At 39.6% G+C, this 26,794-nt stretch overlaps 1 protein-coding gene across 2 annotated transcripts in view; it reads right to left on the reverse strand.

Annotated features, from left to right (window-relative positions):
* Positions 1–26,794, reverse strand: part of RGS7BP (regulator of G protein signaling 7 binding protein) — a 48,460-nt gene that overhangs the window by 13,389 nt on the left and 8,277 nt on the right. For both annotated transcript variants that reach the window (XM_067315557.1, XM_067315558.1), the window contains one exon: positions 2,697–2,827. In XM_067315557.1, coding sequence (XP_067171658.1) covers positions 2,697–2,827 — 131 coding nt within the window. The remainder of the gene's footprint in view (positions 1–2,696; positions 2,828–26,794) is intronic.

Consider the following 26,794-nt stretch of genomic DNA (forward strand, 5'->3'; position numbering starts at 1 on the left):
GGAAAAAAGTTACTCCATTTAGCAATCGCACAAGAGCTACCATGAGTTTTTCTATGCTCAGATTAGGAACCACTGTATATCAAAAGTACTACAGAATAGGAACTAAGTTGGTCCATATTGTAATGCTGTAGCTCATCTTATCTAACTTTAGTCAAGCTAAGTTAAGTTTATCATGTAGATTCCATCCACAGGCAAATGGGGCACATTGCATCCACAGGCACATCTCTGCGTTACTCAGGCCACCTCAGACTACTCTTTCTCTCTCTCTGCAATTACACAAGGTGCCTTGACAAATATTGCCAATGTTAGGAAATAGTACAATCTGTCTTAAAAAGAAAAAAAACCCAACAGACTAATTTTGGTAGCTTCTTCTATCTTGGAATACGATGGCTATGTTGTCTCTTGATATTCTATAGTTTTTCTTTTGATTTAAGAAAATCACTCTGAGAAGCTCACTGCAGCAGTAACAAATCTCTAATTCTTATTTTCATAATAAAAAGGATCACAGGCTTTAGTTATATCCTAGATGCTAGATGTGAAAAATGCATTAGAGGATCTTTCAGTGTGACAGGAACATACCAAAGAACTATTGTTTTCTCATTACAAAACAAGACCCGTTCTTGTCTTTACCTAGTATATTCTGCTGAGAGCTTATCTGGGCAAAGAGTAGTTACAGCGAGCACAAATACGCTCCCACGCAAAGATGTGTGACATCATTGAGTGATGAGTTACTGAGTAACTTGCTCAGTAAATTACCTGCATTTCTACATTTTCCTTTCAGTAGATGGGTAATGAAACATGAAATTATTAGAGATGCATTTTCACTGAAAGAAGGACATCTCCTGTTTGTATAAATATACTTAGTGGGGTGTATTTCACTGCTGAATCTAGTATCTAGTTTTATAAAGGTGGACAGCTTTCTAACCATAAGGTGCTCTTAATATTTATTCATCTTTTACTATAAACTATTGTTGCTATTGTTGGATAAATAACAACAGGGATAGTAAGGATTAAGTTTAGTACTAAACCTCTGCCATTTTGCTCAACCAAACACATGCCTTCAAATATCTTATCCAACAAATACCTCAGTAGGGGCATCACGCTTAAAGTAATCCATTTCTGTTGACTTAGCTGTTTCTTTCCTAGATGGAAAAGTGTCATACTAATACAGTTATCAGTGTGATCAGAATTGCTCTGCTTATTTTAAAGAACTCTTCAACTTGTACCAATTTCTGCTTTTGTGTATCAACAGCCAAGCAATCAAGAAAGCAAAACAAACATACAGTGTGTGAAGGACGGTTGAGAACCAGGATTTCTCTACAGACCTCTGGTGGATTCAGCCTGAAAGGCAGTGTGGTTGAAGCAGCTAAAACATTGAGATCCCAGTGCTGGAAACAGAGTACCAGAGTCCGCTCTATCAGAGATCACCTTACACAATTCTTAGGAAGCCCATCTGCAGAATAACACTTGACAGTCTTCCAAAATATTTGTGATTACTTGCTCAGTAATATGAAAAGTGAGGTGAACATCATTACTACTATAAGTCATCCGTGTGTTTTCACACTTCCTTTGTCAGAGTAGGAGGGGTGAATGCTGTGTCTCTAATACAGCTCTGTCCTTACTCGGAGACTTTGGAGAACTTTTACTGCTCCTGAAGTTGTGTAATGTAGATGGCAAGTGCAATGATTTGATTGCAGAGTCCTTAGAAAGTTTCATTCAGTATATGCGAGTGATTTATGGAGGTTTATAACTTGCTCCATTCTGACTAGATTTTTCTGGAGAAAATAAATTCATCTGTCTGGTCCAACTGACAAGTTTCAACTCTGTACACTCCTGGACCGGCCAAGCCTTAATTCTACTCATAAAGCCCAGAGACACCTGTATTCTCAAAGGGCTGTTACAAAATGTTTCACATGGGGTAATTAGTAGTTTTCTCAAACTTAACCCTTAGGAACAAAACTGTTTCTGTAGCGAATTCAAAATAACAGAACAAAACAGACTCTTATGCAGGGAACAAAAAAGAAAGAAAACTTTAGTTTGAGAAATAGTTATTTAACAATGACATAACAAATGAGAGGAACTTTTAAAGGGATTTTAAGTTGTTAGGCAGCCTCTGTTACTGGTCAAGCTCCTTGCTACCTTCTAGTTTAAATATTGTCCTACAGACATCCTCTGACTACTGAGCATGACTGGAATTACAATCTGGCTAGAAAAATTCTCCTGTGAAGAAAAACATGGACACAGAGCATCCTGACTACAGCTCCTATAAACCTCATATAACAAAGTAAACACATTATTGTTGAAACCTGACCTGAAACAAAACATGGTTATATGCATGAGCTGGAATTTTTCAAAACCTTCCATTTTGCAGCAGTTATTCTAATAAAAGGACTAAGATAGCTTGCTCACTGGAATCTGAGTAATGACAGCCTTTGGTTTGGGACCAATTTTTTTTTTTTTTTAATTTCAGACTTCTGAACTACAGAAGTATATTAGTGATACATGCCTGATACGAAACACTTACCTAAGAATGATGATAATGCATTAGAAATAGAGCTTTTTGCAGAAGCTGAAAAGCTGCAGTTGTATAGGTGATTTTACAGTTTGGTGCTGTGCATTTAATAAATATCCAAGCATGCCCCAAAATCCTGGTTTTTTGTTTAAATCAGCATCTGTATATTTGTGTAATTCAATACCTTTCCGATGAAACTGAAGGGATCCTAGTAGACATATGGACTTAAGCATTTCTGTTGTGTACATTTCTAAGCAACACTGCAACTGGATGTATAATCTACAGATTTCAGGATGAATTTCACCATCTTCTGGACTGCAATAAAAAAGAGAAAAAATTTAATTAGGAATGGGACCAGAAGGACCTGAAGGTCATCAAATCCAGTTCCTTACTGTTGCAAGCAACCACATTATAATTGCTTCAATAAGCAATTAAGCTATGCATATATGATAAAGAAGTTGTTTCTACCAAACTGGATTTAAAAATAAGGCTTTAGCTCTACATGAACTCAAAATAGCTAAACTTGGAGTCTCTTGGGTAAGACTGTATGGTAAGATTTTGGTAAGACTTATTTTCTCCTTTGCATATCTTTGGGAATGGAGTAAATGAATGACCTGAAAAATCTGAGCTTTCTTATCCTCTTTACCAGCTTTGGAGAAATATTTTCTGGTAGACTGAAGAATTCTTCTGCCATTCAGTTTCTGTTGCCCTTGGTCCTGGTGCAGCTGCATGAGGAGATTACTGTCCCTGTTCAGGCTAGAAATGCTGGATGAGGCATCATCAATCCCAGTTTGCTGACACTTTAATCAGAAACAAGGCAGTTGAGTCTTTTGGTTTTGCAGTTTCTGTCTGAATTTCTTTTTTTCCCCCTGTGTTTAAAATACTGGTCATGTGATTAGCTAATACTGCACTATGAGGAGAATGAGGGGATTACAGAATTCTTCAGAAAGCTGGCTTTCAGGAGAGTCTCAGGAGTAACAATTTTTAAAACAAAAATTGAAATCAAGAATAATCCTAAGATCTCCAATTAATTGCGTAGAACACCAGAATAAATCATTTATCCAGATTCAGGATCCAATTACTCTCATGCCTGACTGCAAAACTGGTCAATAAATCTCCCTTTCCTAGGCTCAGATTGGTGCGCGGGCATAAATATATTATTTTATAAACTTAACTGTTTTGAGTGCTCAAAGAAGTGATTTACTCAGGCATACCTGAAAAGTAGGTTTTCAATCCCCTTTCCAAAGGTCCTTTCAATAGGGTAGTAAGTGGTAAGGTTGAAGAGTTAGGATTTCAGCCACTTCATATTCAGACATTCTTGCTATTGGTTTGCTACACAGTGATGTTAAATGGTAAGACAACCCACAAAATTGGATTTTATAACAAATAGAGACTCCTGCTTTACTAAATAAACTGAACCTAATGGCATATTTAAATATTACCAATATGAAACTAAAAAATTTCTCAGCAAGTTTTCAGATTTCTAGCATACGAATAATATAAATGAAGCTTTCATAGTGAAAAGATTGCTAGTATTCTTTATAGGGATTGAATTTCCTATGGTTAAACTGATACTTCTAAAGACCCTGTTGTATATGAAATAAAATTAGACTTGTGGATTGTCTCAAGGGAATGAAAGCAACTTACCTGATAAATTATTTGCAGCAACACTAAACTGGGCTGTTATGCTCAAATCATTTCTTAATACCAATCTAGGCCACAGACTTTTAAGACCTATAGCAGACGATGTTTATTTAAACCAGTAAAATAGATTCTGTCTGACACCAAGGTAAGAGGTCATTACTTATACTCAGTCAAACCCTGGGTCCAGTCAAAATGTTAGATCTGGCTCTTTTGTCATGAACAAAACTGAAAAACTGTATTTTAAGAAAAATCCTACCAGTTTGTGATGATACAATTTTGCTGAAGTTCAGTTCAAACAAATACTGTGTACTAAAAGCTGTTAATTTTTGTATTTGAGATTCACTGTTATTTCAAACCAAGTAGAGACCATACATTGCCTAGAAAGCATGTATCCTTCTGCACTGATTTCAGTGATGCCAGGGAAGATTAAGCCCAGCCATACTCTGGGGGTGTGAAAATAGACAAGGCCAGAAGAAGATAGGCCCTGGTTTATTCCTGTGCATGTGGCTCAGTGGGCAGGAGAAGTGAGCAATCTCAAAGGAATATTTGATGCAAGGACTTGTCATAATTTGCCTCCAATGAGGGAGAAACTGTGTGGTTTTTCCAAGGTCCTCAAGGGTTCCTGTCCCTCCAAGTGACAGCAGAAATCAAATGGGACCATGAAGGTTTCACAGAATTGGCCAGAACCTTCCTAAAAGGAAAGAACAACCTTAGCACCTCCACAGCACATCAAGGAAGACTACTGATGCTCATACAGGCCAATGAAAACTCTTAAGAACCACAGCAGTGGTAAATTGTGCAATCACAAATGCTTAAATAAGCAAAAAATGCAGAAAAAATGCAGAAAAAAAAGTGAAGGTTGGGTAGGAGTGAGGATTGGAAAGAAATCACACTGGACTAACTAAGAAGGCGCAAAGGAAGATCAGTCCTGCCTGCCAATCCTTATGAAGTAGAACTCATGAAAAAGGCAGGAAATAACTGGAGTCCAAATTGCATTTACTGTGGTCTGTGTTACTTTGGAACCAATGCCATATGCATGATAATAAACTTGCCAATTGTAGGAGCTTTATTTCCCTTGACTAGACCAGAAGTATGTGTATTTGTTTTAGGCCACACCTAGTTTTCTACTTTTAACATGAAGTCTGCATTCATTCAGAAATCATGCCATACATGATATGTTATTTCATGCATCTTAGCATTAATACAGCATAAAGCTGTGATGGCAGAACAGAAAAGGGGTGTTATGCCCAATATCTTAAAGATGTCTTTTCAGATGCTTCCTGTAATATTTCTTTCTGTTCCCAGTGATTCCAGCTCCAGAAACACTTGATCGCCTTAAAACCCTGCATATTTTTCCTGAAAAATTAGCTACCTGAGAGAACTTTGCTTATTCAGAGTCAAGTCCTTCACTGCATATGAAAACATGCATTTGCTGGAGATGAATCCTTGTTCAAATCTCACATTCTTTTCAAAAGATACCACCATAAATGTTTTCAGTGACTGCACTAGCAGTAGTATAATAGAATAATGAATGCTAGTTAGGGCTGAAAATTGTGCTTAGAAGAAGAAACACAGCAATACAGCAACTCATACAAAAATGACTGTGGGATAAACTAAATTTGAATTTTTAAAAACTATACCTAATTGAAGACTCCTCAGACACTTAGAAGTTGTACTGTGTATATTACAATATTTTATAATACTTTTTATCTTGAATTCTTTCATAGTTAACTGGAATTCTTCCAGTTTAGCAAGAGTTAAACCTTAACATTCTCTGCAATTAGATGTTTGCTGTTTCTTTCATTTTTAAGCAATCTATACATTATATGAATTGCAGCTGTTAGATCTGTGATCACTTAGCTGATTAAAAAATGGACTGTTCTCTGCATAAACAATAACCATAAATGTAGCAGCATTTTTTTGTAAATTCGCAGATGGCAAGAAAGGTTTTTAATGTAATCCCGTCAGTATTAACCAAAGAAGATAAAACAAATATAGCCCAGATCTAAATTTAATTTGCTTTAGTATAAATCAGGAACAGCTCTTCAGAAGTAGACTGGTATTTCCTAAATCATATCAGCATATTCAAGACCAGCATCTACTCTTTCATTTTGCATATACCACTCCTAATGATTTCAAACTTTTCTGTAAATGCTTGCTACCAAATTGGATAAACCTCAAGAGTAGAGAAGGATTCTGGTTAATTTGTTGCAAGAGGCAGTCTCATGAGTAAACGTAACCTTGCAGAGTCCATCTAACCAAATAGATTACAAACAAATAACTAGCCAAATACAGCAGAAAAACAGCACACCACATTTTCTTACTCTGCAATAGTATTTTAAATTTCTGAACTTTGTGTCTCGTATACTTGTTTTTATTTCTCTGATAACTACATTTAAGATGCACACAATACATATTTAGATAATACATGACCTCCTGAAGTCTTTTACTGTCCTGATTTGTCCTACCTTTTAGCTTAGAAATGAGTTTTCTTATACCCCTTAGTGTCATCGATAGTCTTCCATGTATCTTGAACAGTATTCCCCAGTTCAACACAATGGAATTACTTCAGTAAATGGGGATATAGCTTTTTTCATCATCTGAGTCTCTTACTGTTGCAGCTCTTGTTTCCTCCTGAGCACTCATGGAGTAATCAATTTCCTTTGAGCTATCCCTACCAAAAAAAAAGGATTACAAAAAGATTTAGGAGTGTAGAGGTCTCCTTGCTTGCCGTATTTATCATCCAACTCCAAAATTTAGCTCTTCAAAATCATTGTTCATCTAATACCTAAATCCTTCAGCCTCCCAGTGTGCACTCAAGCATATTCAGTTTCTGCTCATAAAGTTTCCAGGAGGCCTAAAATTTGTTTCTGAGCAGGACTTCCTCTGTCCTGAAGATGAGCAGTTACACACCTAGTAATGGATAAGCAAGACATTTGCCTATTTCACCTGCAGGGTGTAACACCTGCAGGGTGTTACTGCTGAATGTTCCCAGTGCAAAGTGGAACCGCACAAAAGAAAGTCACCACAGATGGCAGTGATGGCCTTTTTCTGCTCAGTTGCTCAGTCATCTGCTCTTCTGCTCAGATGAGAGCTCTTTCCGACAGCGAGAGAGATACTGATCTACTCCACTCTCTTATCCCAGGAAAGCTAAATCTACCTTTTTCTTCTTAAGGGTATGATTCTTTAACCATAAGGATATCACTGACAGCAGTACTGAAACTTACACTGTGAGAAGATCATAATTTTCTTATAGCAGATTTAGATAAAACTGGATTATTTTGGTCCTGTTTTTCTCTACATTGTTTCAAATGTTATAAATCCTTATATTTTTTAGGAGTCATGGTTGTTAAGGAACTTTACTTAAAATATTCAATGTATTTCTTACTTCCTTTCTAGCTGTCACTGGCAAAAAGATTGAGGGTCTGCACACAGGGATAAGAAAACAGTATGTATCTCATACAGCTATTTCATTTCTGAGAAGCAAAAACAGTGAAAGCCTTCCTGTAAAGCTGTTGTGGGCAAAACAGTCTGGACTCAGGGAATTTCACTTAATTTATTGCCAATTCACATAAACTTTTAATTTCAGTATTCAGTATTGAGAAGCAAGACATAAACAACTAAACAAACATTTAAGGAAACACCTTTCCTCCCTCTTCCCCATGCTCAACTTCAGTCCACTACTTCTCCTCCCCCCTTTCCTCCCTCTCTTCTACCTTCTTCCTAGCCTCAACTCCCTTGTTTCCACCACCTGCATGTTACACTCAGGCCCTCCCAATCCTTTCAGTGAGCTGATGGGTGGCGCAGGACATTGGCGTCTTTTGTGAAGCCATTTCTTTCTGCCACTCCTTCCTTACTCTTTTCCTCCATTGCTCCTTGCTTCTTAATGCTTCTCTGCTCTGGCATGGGTTCCCTCTGGGCTGCAGTCCCTTCAGAGGGGCTCCTGTCCAGCATGGAGTGCCTCCTTCCAGGGGTGCATCTCCATCTGTGTCCTCAGCAGTGTCCCCTTCTACTTGCCTCCTCTGTCTTGTTTCTGCAAATGTGTTTCTTCATATTTCGCCTTGTGTGTCCCTTTTTGTGTGCTCTCCTGGGTCTCCTCTCACATACCTCCTCCTTTGTCTCCTGTCCGCAGTGGCTACTGCCCTTTCTTAAATACATGTGAGCAATGATGCCAGCTGTTCTTCTGAGTGGTTGAAGTTTTGACACATGCGGACTGTTTTCATCCATTTAGAGCTGTCTGGAACTGTCTGTGACCAGCACAGGGCCGTTTATGGCCTCCTCCCACACAGGGCACCCCTTGCAGACTCTGCTACCAAAACCCTGCCATTTATGCCTAATAAAAAAAAAAAACTTATTTGGTCTTACTGACAGAAGTTTTAATTGTGCAGACTAAGAAGCCAGAAACTAAGTACAAGAAGGGTTGCTCATAAGCCAGTTTGAATTTCTCAGTGGCTTTCTGTTCACAGATAAGTTGGAAGAGTAGCTGGAAAACACAGTTACAGGTATTTTGACTGACTTTTTTGCTGTTGTAAATCTAACATATCTTTCTTATAAACTCAAATTTCTGAATACCACAGAAGCGTGAACTAGGGACATCTCTGATACGGGCATTTTCTGACGCATTCTTGTCTTTTCAAGAACATGGAGCATCTGTAGTTGGACTGTGGATTCTTCCGTCATTTGTAAATCCAGAGTAGCAGCAGTGGCATCCAAGAAAAGTATTTTTAATAGTCCAGAAAGTTATTTCCAGGCCACTACCCTCACTGATTGTCTCAAACTGGTTAATTAGTGTTTAATTGCAATAATGCCCACAAGAATTCCATTCGCTTCCAACCAAAGGATTTTATCCTATGCATGTATGTAGGCTTCATTATCACCTCTGAAAACCACATGCTCAGATGCCAACACATAAAAAATTTCTTTTATAATCCCTGGTGTACATTCTTTGTATTGGGCTTAACAATTCTCTTAAAGGGTCATCAGTTTGGCTTCTCTCAGCAATCTTCTGTGCCTACATGTTCAGTGAGAAATGCTAAGAATGAGAGGACTAGTACAAACATAACTGTCATAGTGCTGATTATCATATAAGTTTATTATTAAATAGTTATGTAGCAAATTGGTATTTATTTAAATAGAAAATTTCATATAAACTTTTTTATTACCTCCCCCCCCCCAAATTAGCTACCTCTGTTTCAGTTAGTCTGGCTGATTTATTTATGAATACTGTTTAGATATTCAAGAGAAATCTCATAACAGTCTCATATAACTGCTGTTATAAATGTTGTTGTCAATGGAGCTGTTTAACAGCAGAAATGCAGCTGGACATAGGAGAGAGCACAGCACTGAGCACTGGCCAGGGAGCCAAAGACCAGTTCCTCATCACTGGCCTCTGAGCACAGCTGCCCCAAGGCTGTGAAGGGGAATTGTGCTTCCTTCATGCATCCATTGCGGAACAGCAATTTTCTTGCTTCTCTATTCACTCAAATTCACCTCAAAGAGGTGCTGATAACCTGTGAGAATACAGGATTTGGATACACAGGTTTTGGCCTCTGGAGGAAACTTCATCTGATAGGGGAGCTCTGTTGCCTTTTACAAGAGGAGTGCAGGGGGTGCCCATGCAGGGGAGGCCAAAGATGAGATGTGTGCAATTCCACTGGCCTCGGAGAGCCTGTTGATCTTGCAGTGATGCTGCAAGACATACCTGTTCCCATACATGAGGAAGGAGAAATGGTGAGATGGGGTACATGTGCTTAAGCAAAACAATAATGTTTATTAGCATGCAGAGTAAACTTTATGAATCCATACAGTATCTATATCAGGCTTCATTCCAGCCTGATTTTCACTAGAAAATGTTAGGTTTTGATTTTCAAATGGAACTAAGGGAATGGGTTCCATCATACAAAGGTTATAGGGTTTTGTTTCTAATAATAAATGCTCCATATGAAAGATAGCCAGACAGTGAGCTAAATACTACTAACAACCACATTTCTCACCATGAGGTCTGTAGGATTACTTATTTGACCTAGAAACACTTGTTGATGTCTGAGGAAAACTGGCAGATCACTTGGCTCTATTTTCCTCTTTTTCTCTCTCTGCTAAATTATGCTGATAGCTGTATATCAAATACTTTCTAATATCATGTCGCTCCCTCACTAGGAGTTTCCATAGTTACCACATGAATACTCTACCACCAGGGTCCACAAAGGGTAGAGATCCTTACTCAAAGATGTGAATATTACTCAGTCAATGAGAAACTTGCATTTCTATGTGAGTCCCACTTCTGCAGTTTGAGAGCTCTGATATCTGTATGTATGAAAAGCAGTTACAGAAGAGAAAATGCTGATTTATTGTTTTATATACTAGTAACTTAAATTACACATTTTATCAGGCTGCTATTAAAATTGTAAGTATAAGTATTATAAATAATCTTAACTTATATCTATAACATTATTATGTAGTTTTCATACTGACCATTGGTAAAATTGATGTTTTTCTTTCCTTAAAATCATGTTTTTTTTAAATCACATGATTTTGTTCAACTGAATATGTTTATGAAGCACTGTTAATAGATGGAATTTATTTTCCTTTATATTTTCGTAAGCTGATATTTAAAATAAACCCTATAGAGGGAGCTCTTATACCAACCATTATCTTTTCTACCTGGTATAAGAGGGGGGAATGCAACACTTTGGATAATCATTCTAAGATATAATACACATGGCTAAAATGTGAAAATGGTTGTTATTTTTCAATTCCATTAAAAAAATGACTTTTTTTTCAAAATAGTTGGCAGACTATTTTATTATACTGCCTTTACCAAAATGTTGATTAAAACTGAAAAACATCTTCGAGGTTTTCCTGAAATTCGCACTGGTGTCCAGCATTCATAGTATCATTGAAATTAATGAAACTTGTCTGGTAAAACTGAATAAAGCCTCCAGTCTAATTCTTATTTTAACTTAAAAATTTTAGTCACACATTTACAACAGGGCAGTACTTTAATATTACTGTCAACAACATTTAAAAATACATGTTGATGTATTATCTATGGCCATAGGAAGGGCTGAGTTATCCAAAGAGTCTGATGATATACTCTTTTGTAAAAGCATTGCTTTGACAAAGTCTGTGCTTAATTATAAGGAAAAGTACAACTTTATGAACAGCATCAATAATTGTAAAATATTATAAGGTAAAACAACTATCTAGATACAGAAAAAAGCACGTGTGTTTTAGATGTATCACATCAACTAAAGGAAAATAAACCTTTGGAAAATCAGAAATGAAAACACTAATTAATAAAATTCTGCCTTATGCCCCATATATGCACTTCCCATGAAAATGAATATAAACTGGCCTGATAAACTATAGAAAATCACTGTCCAAAACATTACTCTGTAGATTGTCTTTTAATTTAGTATCAGAAACGTTGCCATTTAGAAATATACAGTAGCCCCATAAAATGCTGGACAAATGGTTGGGATAGAAGACCTACCTCAGAGATTATGTTTCTTCTGGTGGAACAAATACTGCAGAGGAGATACACTTAATCTCCTTAGATACTGAGGGCAAGTGGCAAGCAGCCCCTCTCATCATGGCTCAGGTGCAATAGCCTACTGAACCTGCCTCTGCTTTCGTATCTTACACACACTATTTCTTTCTTTATCATTTAACCATTCATCTTTAAAAGTAACAAAAGACTTGCTGAATTATTTTGAATGCAAGTAGAAAAGTCATCAAATTACAGTTTTCTTCTAAGCTGATTCTGAGAAAACATTCTTGTTTGTGTTCTTCCCATTTGCTAGGGTTATTTTAGATTCAATAATGAAAAATGGCTATCAGGGTTTTTTTTCTAAAATACATGTATTCTTGCAATTTGCTGTCATGTTTTAGTATTGCCTGTTTTTTTTTGTTCTACACTAATGCACTGTAACAATGTAACACAACTGTGGTGCACAACATGCAGTGCAGGCAGAGGAAGAGCAGGACTAGTTCTTTCTGGTAGATCTGTGAATGGTTGCCACATTGTTTTTATTGCTGTTTTGAAGCTGTTGTGCTCTCTCAATAACAGAAACATGTGACCAGATTTTGCTTAGTTAGACCAGTGTAAATCTCCAGTTACTCTGATGAGGCTGATGGAGTCACTCTGGGTATATGGTAATACAAGCAGGAAAAGGACCCAATGCATTGACACATACTGTAGAGACTTTTCTAACTCCCAAGTTGATGGCAGTTTAAGTATTTCCATGCTAGAACAGTTTGGGATAGCTAAAACCATACCAGTAGGAAATAGACTTCTCTTATTCATTCAAGAAAACCTCATTAACTTCAATATAAATTAACTTATAAATCAGGGACCATGTATAGTTTGCAGACTATGGAGTCATTTTGAATACGCTGTTCTTTCATTTTTCTGGCTCCCCTCTTTCAGAAATACCTCCAGAGGAAAATTTATACTATCACTTATTTTATTACAGTCATCTGCTTTTTTTGTTGAACTTATAAAATTCTTTTGGAAACTCCCTATATGAGATGATTACTACAGAAGCAGTAACTTTGCCTTTAAAATGGATTTATTAATGGCCACGTTCTTTACACACAGTTTGTAATGATTCTTCCACATCTCTGACCTTATGTTATCAAGAGAACAAGTATGTATCAATCACTGTGGCTAAGAGTTGTTCAAGTACCTTGCAGTTTATTTGGTATTTGCAGATGCTATTCAGAAAACTTTTTTCTGAAACTATCAGAATTACAGACTGGAATTTTGTAGACTTTGTTCCCCTCAGAAGTGAATTTTACTGCCTGAATTAACTCAAGCTGTGGACAGAGGAGTAAATTATCATAGGACTATCCAAATTACTCCTTTAGAGAGCAAACTGATTATGACTACTTGATAAAACTTCTTGAATTTGAGTGTAATAGCGCTGATACAGGAAATTTTATTCAAACCCAGTCCACTGTACCTTTAGGTAAGACTAGCTAACCCCAACTGGTATTCTGGAAATGCTGGTTTCTTCCTGGGGAAAGACAGCTTATTTCTGGAACAGTTGTTCATTTTCTCACAATTGTCCTAAAGCAAGTTACTTTTGGGCCTTATGTTTTAAGATTCCTGCCTTAGGGCAACTCCATTTATCTATCCATGGTCCTAATCACAGTGCACCTTAGAAGGATGAAGTTACACAGACCTCCTAAATTGCATAAGAGAGTCTTTCTTGCAGCCCTCCTAAAGTGCATCATCCAATGATACCCAGCCATATAGTACTCCATTATGAAATCATGCTCTTCATGAAATAACATTAAAAAAAAAAAGCATTAAAAATCCCTGACACAATACTTCTAAGCACTCAGAATTCCAAGTGAAATTGCACATGTATCTTTAATTATACTTTTGAGGTACTAGAAGATTTTCAAAATAAACACAGGGCTTGAACACCACCTTTGCAGAAACTAACTCTAAGCCACCTTTTCATCCTTCTGTTCTTCGGCTGGTTGTCCCTTGTCTTTAGGGAAATCCATGAGACCTCTGCATTGGCCGAAAATGAGCTGAGCAGTGCCTCTTTCTCTGTGCATAATCAGCCTCCCGATTGAGAAGAGGTGGTGTCAAGTCAGACAAAAGAAATCTTTGGGTTAGCTCTCAAGTCAGCCTTGCTTAGCTCTATTTTAGTCAGACCAACAAGCTGACTCACAGCCTCTAATTATAAGATAGACACTACTAAATAATAAATAAACCCAAACCATGGCACAGACCTTCCACAAAAGATCTGTGATAACCGGGAAAGAAGTAGTCAGCTTAGTTGAAGATGCAACAATTTTTAAAGCTTCCCAAAGAGATGCCTATTCGGCACCCTGCCTTGTCAGCATCTGCAGGCTGCTTTCAAATGAGTGTCTTTGATAAGGCAGTAGTGAGTGCGGAGTCAGGTCTGTGCCAGGCAACAGGCTCAAGCCCAGTATGTCTCCATATTGCCTCTCACAACTGACTGCAGACAGCAGAAACTCATACTGTCTGTGGATTTCTCCTTTGATTTTAATCATGTTTCTAAATTCTTTAAAACATCCCTTAATCACTTAGTAATCATTTATAAATTATTTATGAACTCAATTGTTCGTAGCAAAAAGGAGTGTTATGTAACAATCTTATTTGTTCTTAGTTATGCTGTATCTGCCAAGCTCAAATGCTAAGAATCCATACGTACACTCCCGTGTTGCTCCTTTGGTTAATAGGTTTTGTAGTAACTTGGTTTGTAGGCCCTTTGGAGAGAGAATTAATGTTTGAATATCATCAGAACAAGTATCTCATGAAGGATGATCTAGGAAATTTGTTCTGATCTGTGTGGACAAATAGGGTCAGATTTCCCAGAAATGCTTGAAAAGGAATTAAATGCTTCAGGTATTTGGTGCTGTATGATTTAGGTCATAACAAAACTACTAACATACGGGACTTGGAAGGAACTCTGCCACAGGCAAGTGATGCCAGCTGCTACTGACCGTCTGTAGGACACGAAATCAGATGATTGCTTTGATTTATGACACTTCTATTTTCCCATCTTTCTGCCTTCAACACCTACTCTGAATATAAATTCTAAAAAGTTTTTCCTAAAAGGCAGTCCATCAAGCACTCATGTGGTTTGAAGACCTGTTATCTGTGTTTGTGATGCAAGTTTCTGGTTTTCCACATATTGCAAAATGAGAAAAACAGAGCAGATGTGATGAGAGGGTAAAATGAGAAACAGTAAGGAACAATGTATTTACATTTCCTCAGAAAAGATGGCAAAACACTTTGGTTGGTCTAATGACCAGCTGAAACTAAAGGGAAAATACTCTGTTAGCTCTAGAGGGTTTTGGATAAGATCCATATTTGCATTAAAAAATAGTGAAAAGATCCATACATTCTCATTAATTCTTTTTTCTTGCAGGCAAACAATGTGACTGCTAAAATCCTTAAATGGGAAGGTAAACAGTCCACGAAAGAGATTATTAATAAGTTGTTCAGAATAAGGAAATATTTGGGATTCTAGATGTATCAAATGCTTCTAGCAGTGCTTTGAATAGGCACATTCTTCCATTCTGGAGTATTTATCTTTTTTAAAATTAAATATCCAAATACCTCCATGTAAAAGTCTTCCAACTGAAAAAGAAATCTTGGTGTAATGTCAGTATAAGTATCACACAGCCCCAGCAGATATTTCACAGATCAAATCTGTATGAGTTGTTAAGTTAAAAATCACAGCTGAGAGACTGTGAGAAAACTTGAACATGTGTCAAAAAAAATGAAAGGAAAAAAAATACATAAGCTTCCAAAACCTTTAAATTTATGTATAGAGAATGAAATTTTAAAAACCATCTGTTGATAAAATGTGTTCGGGAAGCAGTATTTAGCATAAAGAACTTCAAATTACTTGCACTTTGGATTTTTTACTTCTGCTCTAGTCTCCACTTTGTGAGCTGGTGTTATTTACTTTCCTCTCCGAAATGCCCATTTCTGCTTGGGGAGAAAAGACGGCTCCACAAAGCCTTCCTTGGGCACCCCGTATCCTGCATGAGCAACCGCACAGATGCACTAGTCATTTCCCCTTCTCGAGTGATGTAAAAGGAGGAGCAAGGCTGTGTCTACACTGCTTCGGGGAGATCTGGGGGAAAATAAATGCCCATCTGTGGCGCTCCCTGCAACTCCAGGGCCCCAGCAGTGGCCATGGGGCAGCCCCTGCTGTTCTTCAGCCTGCACGGAAGGACTTCTCCCTCCGCATACGCCCTCTGCGTTGCTCAGCCGAAGTACAGGGCTATGGTTGCAACTGCCACACTGCCCCAAAGTACCGTAATCTCTTTGGTTGTTTTTCTTTTCAGTAAATGCCTAAGAGTGGCTAGCTCTGCTCCACCACAATAACAACTCCAGAACTGTTGGAAATAATTGGAGGCTGCCCTATAAACAAGTCACTTTTCTGTTTTACCATTTAACTGTTTCCCAGGCTGATAAGGTTACGAACAGCACATTTTCAGCTCTCTCTCTTGCCATGATAGATGGAGATACGAAGCATCAGCTTTTCTTTGCTCACCTAATAAATATAAACTCATTTTCTTATGCTAGGGTAAGGCACTTCCTTCCACAACTCTGAATATATCATTTAATATAATATGATAGTATTTGAATTCTTATGCCAAATCTGCTAGCAGGAGATGTCCGTCCAGAAAGTATTCACAGGAAAGATAAGAAGAGCAAGATGAAAATGGAACAAAGGAGAGGAAGGGAAGAAGCTGCAGAGAAAGATTGTTCATGTACAAATAACTGAGTATATTATTCCTCTTACAGTTAAAAATAATATAGAAAATCTAAGTATAGATCTGCAAATATATGCAGGAAAGAAGATACAGTATTCAATAATAGGCAGAACTTCAGCCAAATATGTTTAATCTTAAAACCTGAGTTTACTTTTCTAACCTGTAAGTTTATAATAAGTTTAATTTTATATATATAAGTTTAACTTTAAAACCTGAATTTAAACATTATTTAATTGACAGCACTGGAATGATTCCTGATTAAGGAATGCTTGTTCAGTTGAGACCTTAATGCCTAGACAATAGTTTAGAATATTTAATTATTTTGACACAGAATGACAAAGCAATTAGAAAAACTGGAATGGCTTTTACACATTCAGTTGGAATTTTCCCTGTGTAAGCCTGACAGAGCTAAGATCTCCCCTGGCTGGAGACTGATCTTGCTAGTTGCTGCTGCTGCTGCTGAGAGCAGTTATCCCTTATAGTCTGGGGCCCAACATCTTACTAGAGCAAATCTCCAGCACCAAAGAGGTGACTATATGTAAGAAGTCTTTTCTTAGATGACTCTGCAGGAAGTCTACCACTTGAAAGGGCAGGACAGAACATGGATCATGAGAAGGAGATACAGTTAACTGCATGGTCCTGCACAATTAACTTAGGATCTGCACTGGCTGATTTCACTGAAGCACAGAATCAAAATTATTTTTTTCTGTCAGAGATAAGTGTTTCAGATTGCAGAGAACTACTGATAATATTTGTGTTAGGAAGATTTCAGTCCAAAACTTAAAAAATAATTAAGAAATCAAAAGCAAAAAACAGTAATCATGGAATTTTAAGAACCCAGGTTAAGATCTTTTTCTAATACACAACTTCAGTATCTCAGATTCATGTTCTCACTTCCCTGAAGATACACAGATATTTGAAGAACAGTCTGACATTATATAATGTTTTCCATATTTTAAATAATTTTAGAGGTGCTTTAACTTTAAATTTTCAGATTATTTATATTCTAGGGCTTTAAAAATAATGTTTCTTTCAAAATATTTTCAAGTTTTTAAAATAATTTATTTTATTGGGTTTTTATTTGAAGTTTAATGCATCCCTCTCCCCTTTGCTCCAGCTCTTCCTTTGTCAAAACATTTTAGTAACTATCTCTCTTTTTAGTTATTCATCCCTGTACTAATTTACTTCTGTCCTACTCTATGTGAACATACTGCTAAAATAGTCTGGATTTATAAGAACTTAAATGAGAATCAGGAATGCATTTTTTAAGACAATATAATCAAACCTATATAGAGACAAGGTAAGCAGAGTGTCTAACTCTAAAAAACTGCAGCAACATGGGATTTCTAAATCAAATAGCATTTAAGAAAGTGACCAGGAAAGAAGCACTTAAAACCCATGAGTAATTCTCAGCTTCTGCCACAGCTGTGTTACAGTAGAGATCCGTGGAAGAAAATCACTGTCATATGCTGGTGAGACAGATCTCAAATCAATGGATCTAAATGGGACAGAAGGGAGCTGTTCTTACTGTCTTGTTTATAGGAACGGTTCTTTACCAGCCCAGCCGCAACTCTAAATTACATCTGTGAAGCTAGGCATGAAGCTTCAGTCTGCATTTTTTCATCAGGTGTGCTTTTTGCAAAATTTTGCCAAGAAAGAAATTTCCTTTCAGAAATACTGAAATGAAATGTTCGTTTTGGGTTGGTCATTAATTTTGAATCCATATTACCATGGTGCCTCTAATTTTTGGGGGCATAGGGTCCTTAGCAGACAAGACGTGACATTTCCCCATAAACGTGGTGGCAAGACAGAGAATTCAGAGAAATGAAAATCATGACGCTGTGTATGAAGTGCAGTCTTGCAGAGAACAAGCTCATTGAAGGTATCAAAGTACCTGTTCTATGAATTCCATGGAAGGCAAACAAATTAATGTCAATGCTATCCAAAATGGTGTACAAATGCAGTTACTTTTGAAAGCCTTGTAATTAACTGCATTTGTAGGTCCTTAAAAACCTTCTCAAGTTCAGTTCTAAATTCCTTTTTAAAGCACCATTTACAGATATAAGTTAATATCGATGAGGTTTTTGCTCAGGAAAATGTTACTGACTTAATTCAATTTGTGACATGTGAAGACATACAGGAGGTGCTCACTGCTGTAGGTTTTAGGGCCTAAAATTCCATTGGATAACTGGATAATCCTAAAATTCCACTCAATAATTTAAGATCAAAATTTAATGAAATAATTTAAAATCAGTATACATCAACTGCCTCTTCAGGAGAAGGACAAGATAAAAATTTTATCTACGTGTGTCTTATTTAGGAAACAATATAACAATAATAAAATAGAGTATTTTAATATGCCTTCACAGAATCACAGAATCAGAATGGTTGAGGTTGGAAGGGACCTCGGGAGATCATCTAGTCCAACCCCCCTGCTCAGGTAGGGTCACCTAGTACATGTTGTCCAGGATAGTGTCCAGACAGCTTTTGAATATCTCCAAGGAAGGAGACTCCACAATCTCTCTGGGCAACCTGTTCCAGTGCTCTGTCACCCTCACAGGAAAGAAGTTTTTCCTTATGTTCAGACGAAACTTGCTGTGTTTCAGTTTGTGCCCGTTGCCTCTTGTCCTATCGCTGGGCACCACTGGGAAGAGTCTGGCCCCATCCTTTCTACACCCTCCACCTTCAGATACTTATATGCATTGATAAGATCCCCCCTCCGTCTTCTCTTCTCCAGGCTGAACAGGCCCAGCTCTCTCAGCCTTTCCTGAGATGCTCCAGTCCCTCAATCATCTTAGTAGCCCTCCGCTGGACTCTCTCCAGTAGCTCCATGTCTCTCTTGTACTGGGGAGCCCAGAACTGGACACAGTACTCCAGATGTGGCCTCACCAGGGCTGAGTAGAGGGAGAGGATCACCTCCCTTGACCTGCTGGCAATTGTCTTCCTAATGCAACCCAGGATACCACTGGCCTTCTTGACCACAAGGACACATTGCCTTCCTTTGAAAGACTAAAATATGAACTAAAAACATTAAATAATACACAATGTATTTTTAAGACATAGTAAGTACTGGTACAACTATTTAATAAGTGAGTAACCTAAAGCATCAGAGGGAAGCTGAATGAAAGATTTTCAAGATTTTCTGAAAACTTTATTCAAAATATTTATTCAAAATATTCATTATTCTTGTTAATCATGTTTATTATGACAGTGTCTAAAACCAAAGGTAGTAGTGCACTCTTAAGTTCTGTGAGCATTTCAAAATTCCTACATTTGGTGTTTCTGTAAATGTATCTAACAGCTAGATTCTTGGGCTGATTGCTCCCTAAGAAAACTGCTTTCATAAGTCTGAAATTTCTTATGTCCAACATTTATAGCAGATATTCTGAAGAAAGAACAAAATGGGGCAAGAGAGGTACATGAAGTTAGAGAATGGTTGCAAAAATGTTGAACTGCCTAAACAATGTCAGCATGCCCTGATGCTGCAGCATTCCCAAAGGGTTAATTTAGCCCCCAAATCTCTCTGGCTACATATGTTTTCTCTCACTCCAATTTTGTGATTTAAAAGGTTTGTATAGCTCAAAACAGAAGCTTAAGACAGAGTGGATATTTCAACCATTGCTACAGATATACAGGTTTATCTGTGGGTGGAAAACTCCATGATTCCTGAGTCGGTTGGATTTAGAGAAATAACCCCCTCTGGAATCTAAACTGGGGTGGAATGCTGGACATGTGCAAGGTAGAAGAGAGTCCAGGGGAGGGCTTCAAATAGGGCAGCACCTCACTTCTTGGCATCCGTCTCTAGGGTGGAGTTTGGAGCGCGGGATGGTCTGAATGCAGAGGGCATGTCAAAATGGAACCCAAACCACCCTAAACATACAGCCTCCTCCCACCCTAGACCAAGAGACTCTGTAGAAGTTATGATTCATTGGGCTAAAGATGCAGAATGCTGAAGTGTACTCAACATTCGTGTGAGCTCTCTCTGCTCCCCTGAATCTTTCTGGATTTTATCTGCATATAATACCAAAAAAAAAAAAAAAAAGGCAGGGCAGAGAAAGGACTAGAATACAAATTCTCTTTCCCACCAAACAAGTGCCTTAACAGTCTTCAGTGTTTACCAGCACTAGCACTGCTTGAAATGGGAGCAGAATGCAGACCTTTAAACTGTTTTGCTCTCCAGTGCCCAATACTCTGCCCACTGGGTAAGATGATGGCAGTGTGTCCCTTCTTTCCCTGTAGTTGCCAAACTGTTTCAGGTCATGTAACAGAGGAAAAGCTATTGTGCTCTGCTCTTACCAGGGAGAATATGCCTACCTGTGGGTGTCCTTGAATATGAGGCACAGTCCCTGGCTGCTGGGCTTCTTTTCTGTTAGAGGACCCCTCACATAAGAGGCAGCTGGTTAGCAAACCTGTCTGGCTTACCTGACATCTGCAGTCCTTGAGTGTCCCAGAAGCAGCAGTGCTGCCCTGGGAGCTGTTGGAATGTGCTGGTGGAGCGTGAGGTGGAAGAAAGGGACAGATAAGTGACTCTGACAAAGATGATGTTTATCCTGCTTTCATCTCTCACTTCCGCTTGTCTGGAAGTCAGAGCATTCTTCTAGGAGGTAGAGTGCAACTGCTCTAGAAATTAAGTTAACTCACCTTCAGCTTTGGTTTAAAAGAAAGTGTCAGTTGCCAGTGTGTTCTGAGAGGAGTCCAAAATTGTCAGTGTGTGTTAGCCTCTGAGGATGCTCTGAGAATGCCTATGGGATCAAGCTCCTCAGAGTATGAACAAGGAAGAATGCCTCTTTTCTGCCTCCTGGTTCAACCCTAAGCAGGGTGCTAAGACTCTTCCACTTTGTCAAAACTAGGTTATGTTGTGTCATTTCAGACGTAGAACTTTTCAGGATTTTCAGGATTTCTGTTTTGGAGAAAGGGGAAAGGAAATAAATGCTAAATTAAGTTTTAGGTATGTTTGCCCTTTACTAAATTTGGCTCCCAGATATGAAAGATGTATCTATAAAGGCAGATATTAATACCCTGTATCTTTAAGTTTGAACTGCCTATTAGAGAACATTTTCAAAGACAAGGGTACAAAGGAAAAGTGCATCTGTGGAGGTTAGCTATTTTGAGAACCCTAGTTTTAGTAAGTAACCTTGTTTTCTCCTTCATTATTTGCTTTCTGAGTTCTCTTATTAGAAATTGGGGCATCAGACTTAAATGATTTCTTTTTCTACTTGCAACTTTAAATTTAGTAAATAGATTTTCTTCTCAGCAACAGAATCCATCTTAACTCAGTTCTGTACAAAACTGATTTAGCTTTTTAGTGTCCCTTTCCATCATTCTAGATGCACAGGACTTGTTGTATAATTAGAGAAAATTTTTTAAAAGTGAGAACTCTAACTGTGCAGACTGTTACCCTTTTGAGAGAGGAGTAAGCTGTTATACTTCTTGTGCACTAGCTTGTCCACAGAGAGTAAGCACCCAGTATATTCACATCTGAGCTTACCTTCCAAAACATCCCCATGTGATCTGAGCCACTGGAACAAGTGCAGTCTCTGATATACAGTATTAAGTCTGGAGTAATTTCAAACTGAGAAATTAGTGAAGATAATCCAAATAAAGCAGAACAAACACGGAAGGAATTTGCCCACAGAACTTGATATGCTTCCGTCACAAAAAGACATGAGCATTTAAGAACTACAGCAAAAGTTTACAGAAGGTGAGTATAATGGTTGAGGGAAAGCAAGAGGCTTTATATGATGAAAATGCTCAGTAATTAACTTGCTCCAGATCTTGAAAGCTTTTCTTTGGATGGAGACAAAGATCTCACTGACTTTTCTTATACTGAACAGTCCCAGTCAAGTCATCAGGACAACATGCTGAGTAAGGTACTATTCAACAATTGTAAGAATAGAGGGATCTGGCCCACCAACTTATATGGAACTACTTACTGAGATGATTTGTAGTATATGCCTGTGAGTGCAAATGGCAAGTTTTTTATTTCCCGCAGTTTTCAGAAGCAGGCAACCTAGACATTTTGTACTTACTTAATATGGTCCTTAAGGTCAGAGTTGTCCTCTTACTGTTTTAAAATTTCTACAAAATCTTGGCAAAAACCATATGAATTTAGGAAGCATTATGTCCTTGATATATCATGTAATTAGAATATTGATCATCACATTATTTTTTAATATTTTATTATGCTCACAACAGGCCACATTCTGGTTATCATGGTGCAGCCTCTGTGAAGCAAATACTTACCTTATTTTCAGCTTTTCAGTTGGCTGTTAAAACTATGCTAACTGTAACTGAGGTAGGATACAGAGGTAGTGCCTCATATTCAGAACTTAAAGGATTAACTTTATCATTACTCTCCCCACCTCCGGCATAGGTGAGAGAAGGAGTACAACGGCAGTGATTGTAGAGACAGCTGGGCAGGGTGGACAGCTCCATAAATGCTGCATGATTGATATCTAGCCTGGGGAGATCTCTAGTTTGTTGCTCTATCTGCTGGCATTACCTTGTTTTGATTCATGATTATAAAAATTCCTGTCTGTTGAACTGAGTGTTGCTGTGTTTTGTTTCTGCTAAGCTATACCACCTGCCAGGAGCACTTTATTTAACATCTTAAGTTAAACAGTTAAGACAGTTTCTATTATGCTTGTCTTAATGCAGCTCTCATTAAGTTATAAGCCTGAAGTCTTCTTTCTCTTAATTTCTCTTAATTCTCTTAATGTGTGCCTTAATTTTGCAGCAGACTTTTTTTGTTTGCTTGTGCTCTTTAGAAAGCAGATAATCATTTTAAAATGCTTTAATCTGGAGGAAGTTCATAAAAATTTTAATAAAAATTTAGCCATAACTGGGTGTGAACAGTCTTTTAACACAACTGATTTAATATTACATAGGTCTGAGAAGTTACCCTCTTTTGCTTAATGAAAACATCAGAAATCTACTATAGATTGCAGAAGAAAAAAGAATAGTAGAAGTGAACTAGAAGCACATAGTTAAAGCAATGCTATGGCAGTGCTTCTACGTACTACAACAAAAACTGGAATGCAATCACAATGTGATTTTTAGGTCTACCTCCCTAGCTTTTTTTGAACTAAGGGGAAGTCACAGAATCACAGAATCACAGAATCGCTGAGGTTGGAAGGGACCTCTGGAGATCATCTAGTCCAACCCCCCTGCTCAAGCAGGGTCACCTCGAGCACATTGCACAGGATTGCATCCAGGCGCGTTTTGAATATCTCCAGAGAAGGAGACTCCACAACCTCTCTGGGCAACCTGTTCCAGTGCTCTGTCACCCTCACAGTGAAAAAGTTTTTCCTCATGTTCAGATGGAAGCGTCTGTGTTTCAGTTTGTGCCCGTTGCCTCGTGTCCTGTCGCTCGGCACCACTGAAAAGAGTCTGGCTCCATCCTCTTGACACCCTCCCTTCAGATACTTGTACACATTGATAAGATCCCCTCTCAGCCTTCTCTTCTCCAAGCTAAACAGGCCAAGCTCTCTCAGCCTTTCCTCATAAGAGAGATGCTCCAGTCCCCTAACCATCTTTGTGGCCCTTCGCTGGACTTGCTCCAGTAGTGCCACATCCCTCTTGTACTGGGGAGCCCAGAACTGGACGCAGTACTCCAGATGGGGCCTCAGCAGGGCTGAGTAGAGGGGGAGAATCACCTCCCTCCACCTGCTGGCAACACTCTTCCTGATGCAGCCCAGGATACCATTGGCCTTCTTGGCCACAAGGGCACATTGCTGCCTCATGCTTAACTTGGTGTCCACCAGCACTCCCAGGGCCTTCTCGGCAGAGCTGCTTTCCAGCAGGTCAACCCCCAACCTGTACTGGTGCATGGGGTTATTCCTCCCTAGGTGCAGGACCCTGCACTTGCCTTTGTTGAACTTCATGAGGTTCCTCTCTGCCCACCTCTCCAGCCTGTCCAGGTCTCTCTGAATGGCAGCACAGCCCTCTGGTGTATCCGCCACTCCTCCCAGTTTTGTATCGTCAGCAAACTTGCTGAGGGTGCACTCTGTCCCTTCATCCAGGTCACTGATGAAGAAGTTGAACAAGACTGGACCCAGTACTGACCCCTGGGGGACACCGCTAGCTACAGGCCTCCAACTAGACTCTGCGGTGCTGATCACAACCCTCTGAGCTCTGCCATTCAGCCAGTTCTCAATCCACCTCACTGTCCACTCATCTAACCCACATTTCCTGAGCTTCCCTATGAGGATGCTATGGGAGACAGTGTCGAAAGCCTTGCTGAAGTCAAGGTAGACAACATCCACTGCTCTCCCCTCATCTACCCAGCCAGTCATTCCATCATAGAAGGCTATCAGATTGGTTAAGCATGATTTCCCCTTGGTGAAGCCATGCTGACTACTCCTGATCACCTTCTTTTCCTCCACATGCTTGGAGATGGCCTCCAGGATGAGCTGCTCCATCACCTTTCCAGGGATGGAGGTGAGGCTGACTGGCCTGTAGTTCCCTGGGTTCTCCTTCTTGCCCTTTTTGAAGACTGGGGTGACATTGGCTTTCTTCCAGTCCTCAGGCACCTCTCCTGTCCTCCATGACCTTTCAAAGATGATGGAGAGTGGCTTAGCAATGACATCTGCCAGCTCCCTCAGCACTCGTGGGTGCATCCCATCAGGGCCCATGGATTTGTGGGTGTCAAGTTTGCTTAAATGATCTCTAACCCACTCCTCCTCAACCAAGGGAAAGTCTTCCTTCCTCCAGACTTTCTCTCTTGCCTCCAGGATCTGGGGTTCCTGAGGGCTGGCCTGAGCAGTAAAGACTGAAGCAAAGAAGGCATTCAGTAACTCTGCCTTCTCTGCATCCTTCGTCACCAGGGCACCCACCCCATTCAGCAAAGGGCCCACATTTTCCCTAGTCTTCCTCTTGCTGCTGATGTATTTGAAGAAGCCCTTCTTGCTGTCCTTGACATCTCTAGCCAGATTTAATTCCAAACAGGCCTTAGCCTTCCTCGTCGCATCCCTGCATACTCTGACAACGTTCCTATATTCCTCCCAAGTGGCCTGTCCCCCTTTCCACTTTCTGTATACTTCCTTCTTCTGGTTGAGTTTTGCCAGGAGCTCCTTGCTCATCCGTGCAGGTCTCCTGCCTCCTTTGCTTGACTTCCTACTCAGAGGGATGCACCGCTCTTGAGCCTGGAGGAAGTGATGTTTGAATATTAACCAGCTCTCTTGAACGCCCCTTCCTTCTAGGGCCCTAACTCATGGGATTCCCCCAAGTAGGTCCCTGAAGAGGCCAAAGTTTGCTCTCCTGAAGTCCAGGGTTGCGATCCTACTTGGTGCCCTGCTGCTTCCTCGCAGGATCCTGAACTCCACGATCTCATGGTCACTGCAGCCAAGGCTGCCCCCGACCTTCACATCTTCCACCAGTCCTTCTTTGTTTGTTAGTACGAGGTCCAGCAGCACACCTCTCCTTGTTGGCTCCTCCACCACCTGTGTCAAGAAGTTGTCACCAATGCTCTGCAGGAACCTCCGGGACTGTTTGTGCCTAGCTGTGTTGTCTTTCCAGCAGATATCGGGGTGGTTGAAGTCGCCCATGAGAACCAGGGCCTGGGATTGTGAGGCTACTTCCAGCTGTCTGTAGAAGGCCTCATCGACTTCCTCATCCTGATCAGGTGGCTTGTAGTAAACACCCACAACAGTGTCACCCATGCTAGCCTGCCCTTTGATCCTTACCCATAAGCTCTCGACTCGCTCTTCATCCACCCCTAGGCACAGCTCAATACATTCCAGTTGCTCTCTCACATAAAGAGCAACTCCACCACCTCGCTTTCCTGGCCTGTCTTTCCTAAAAAGCACGTAGCCATCCATGACAGCACTCCAGTCATGCGAGCTATCCCACCATGTCTCTGTAATGGCAATGAGATCATGGCCCTGCGACCGCACACACGTCTCTAGTTCTTCCTGTTTGTTCCCCAAGCTGCGTGCATTGGTGTACAGGCATTTCAGAGAGGTCATCAAGCATGCAGGTTTCCCAGGAGGGGTACAAGAGGATCCTCCATAGCCACATCCCATGCGCACTTCCCTGGCTGCATTCACCTGTTGGAGGCATCCTGACTTGAGCAGTCTTTTGCCAGCTACCCTGTCACTATAACTCTCCCCTTCCCCCATCTTTCCCAGTTTAAAGCCCTCCTTACCAGGTTGGCCAACCTGTTGGCAAAGACACGCGTGCCCTGCCTCGTGAGGTGGAACCCATCTCTCACCATCAGTTGTCGATCTTCAAACAGGGTCCCATGGTCGTAGAAACCAAAACCCTGTTGCCAACACCAGCGGCGCAGCCAGTCGTTAACCTGGAAAGTCCGTCTCCTCCTCCTCTCATCCACCCCCCTCACTGGCAGGATTGAGGAGAAGATGACCT

Source organism: Apteryx mantelli, chromosome Z, assembly GCF_036417845.1.
Source record: "Apteryx mantelli isolate bAptMan1 chromosome Z, bAptMan1.hap1, whole genome shotgun sequence".
NCBI lineage: Eukaryota > Metazoa > Chordata > Aves > Apterygiformes > Apterygidae > Apteryx > Apteryx mantelli.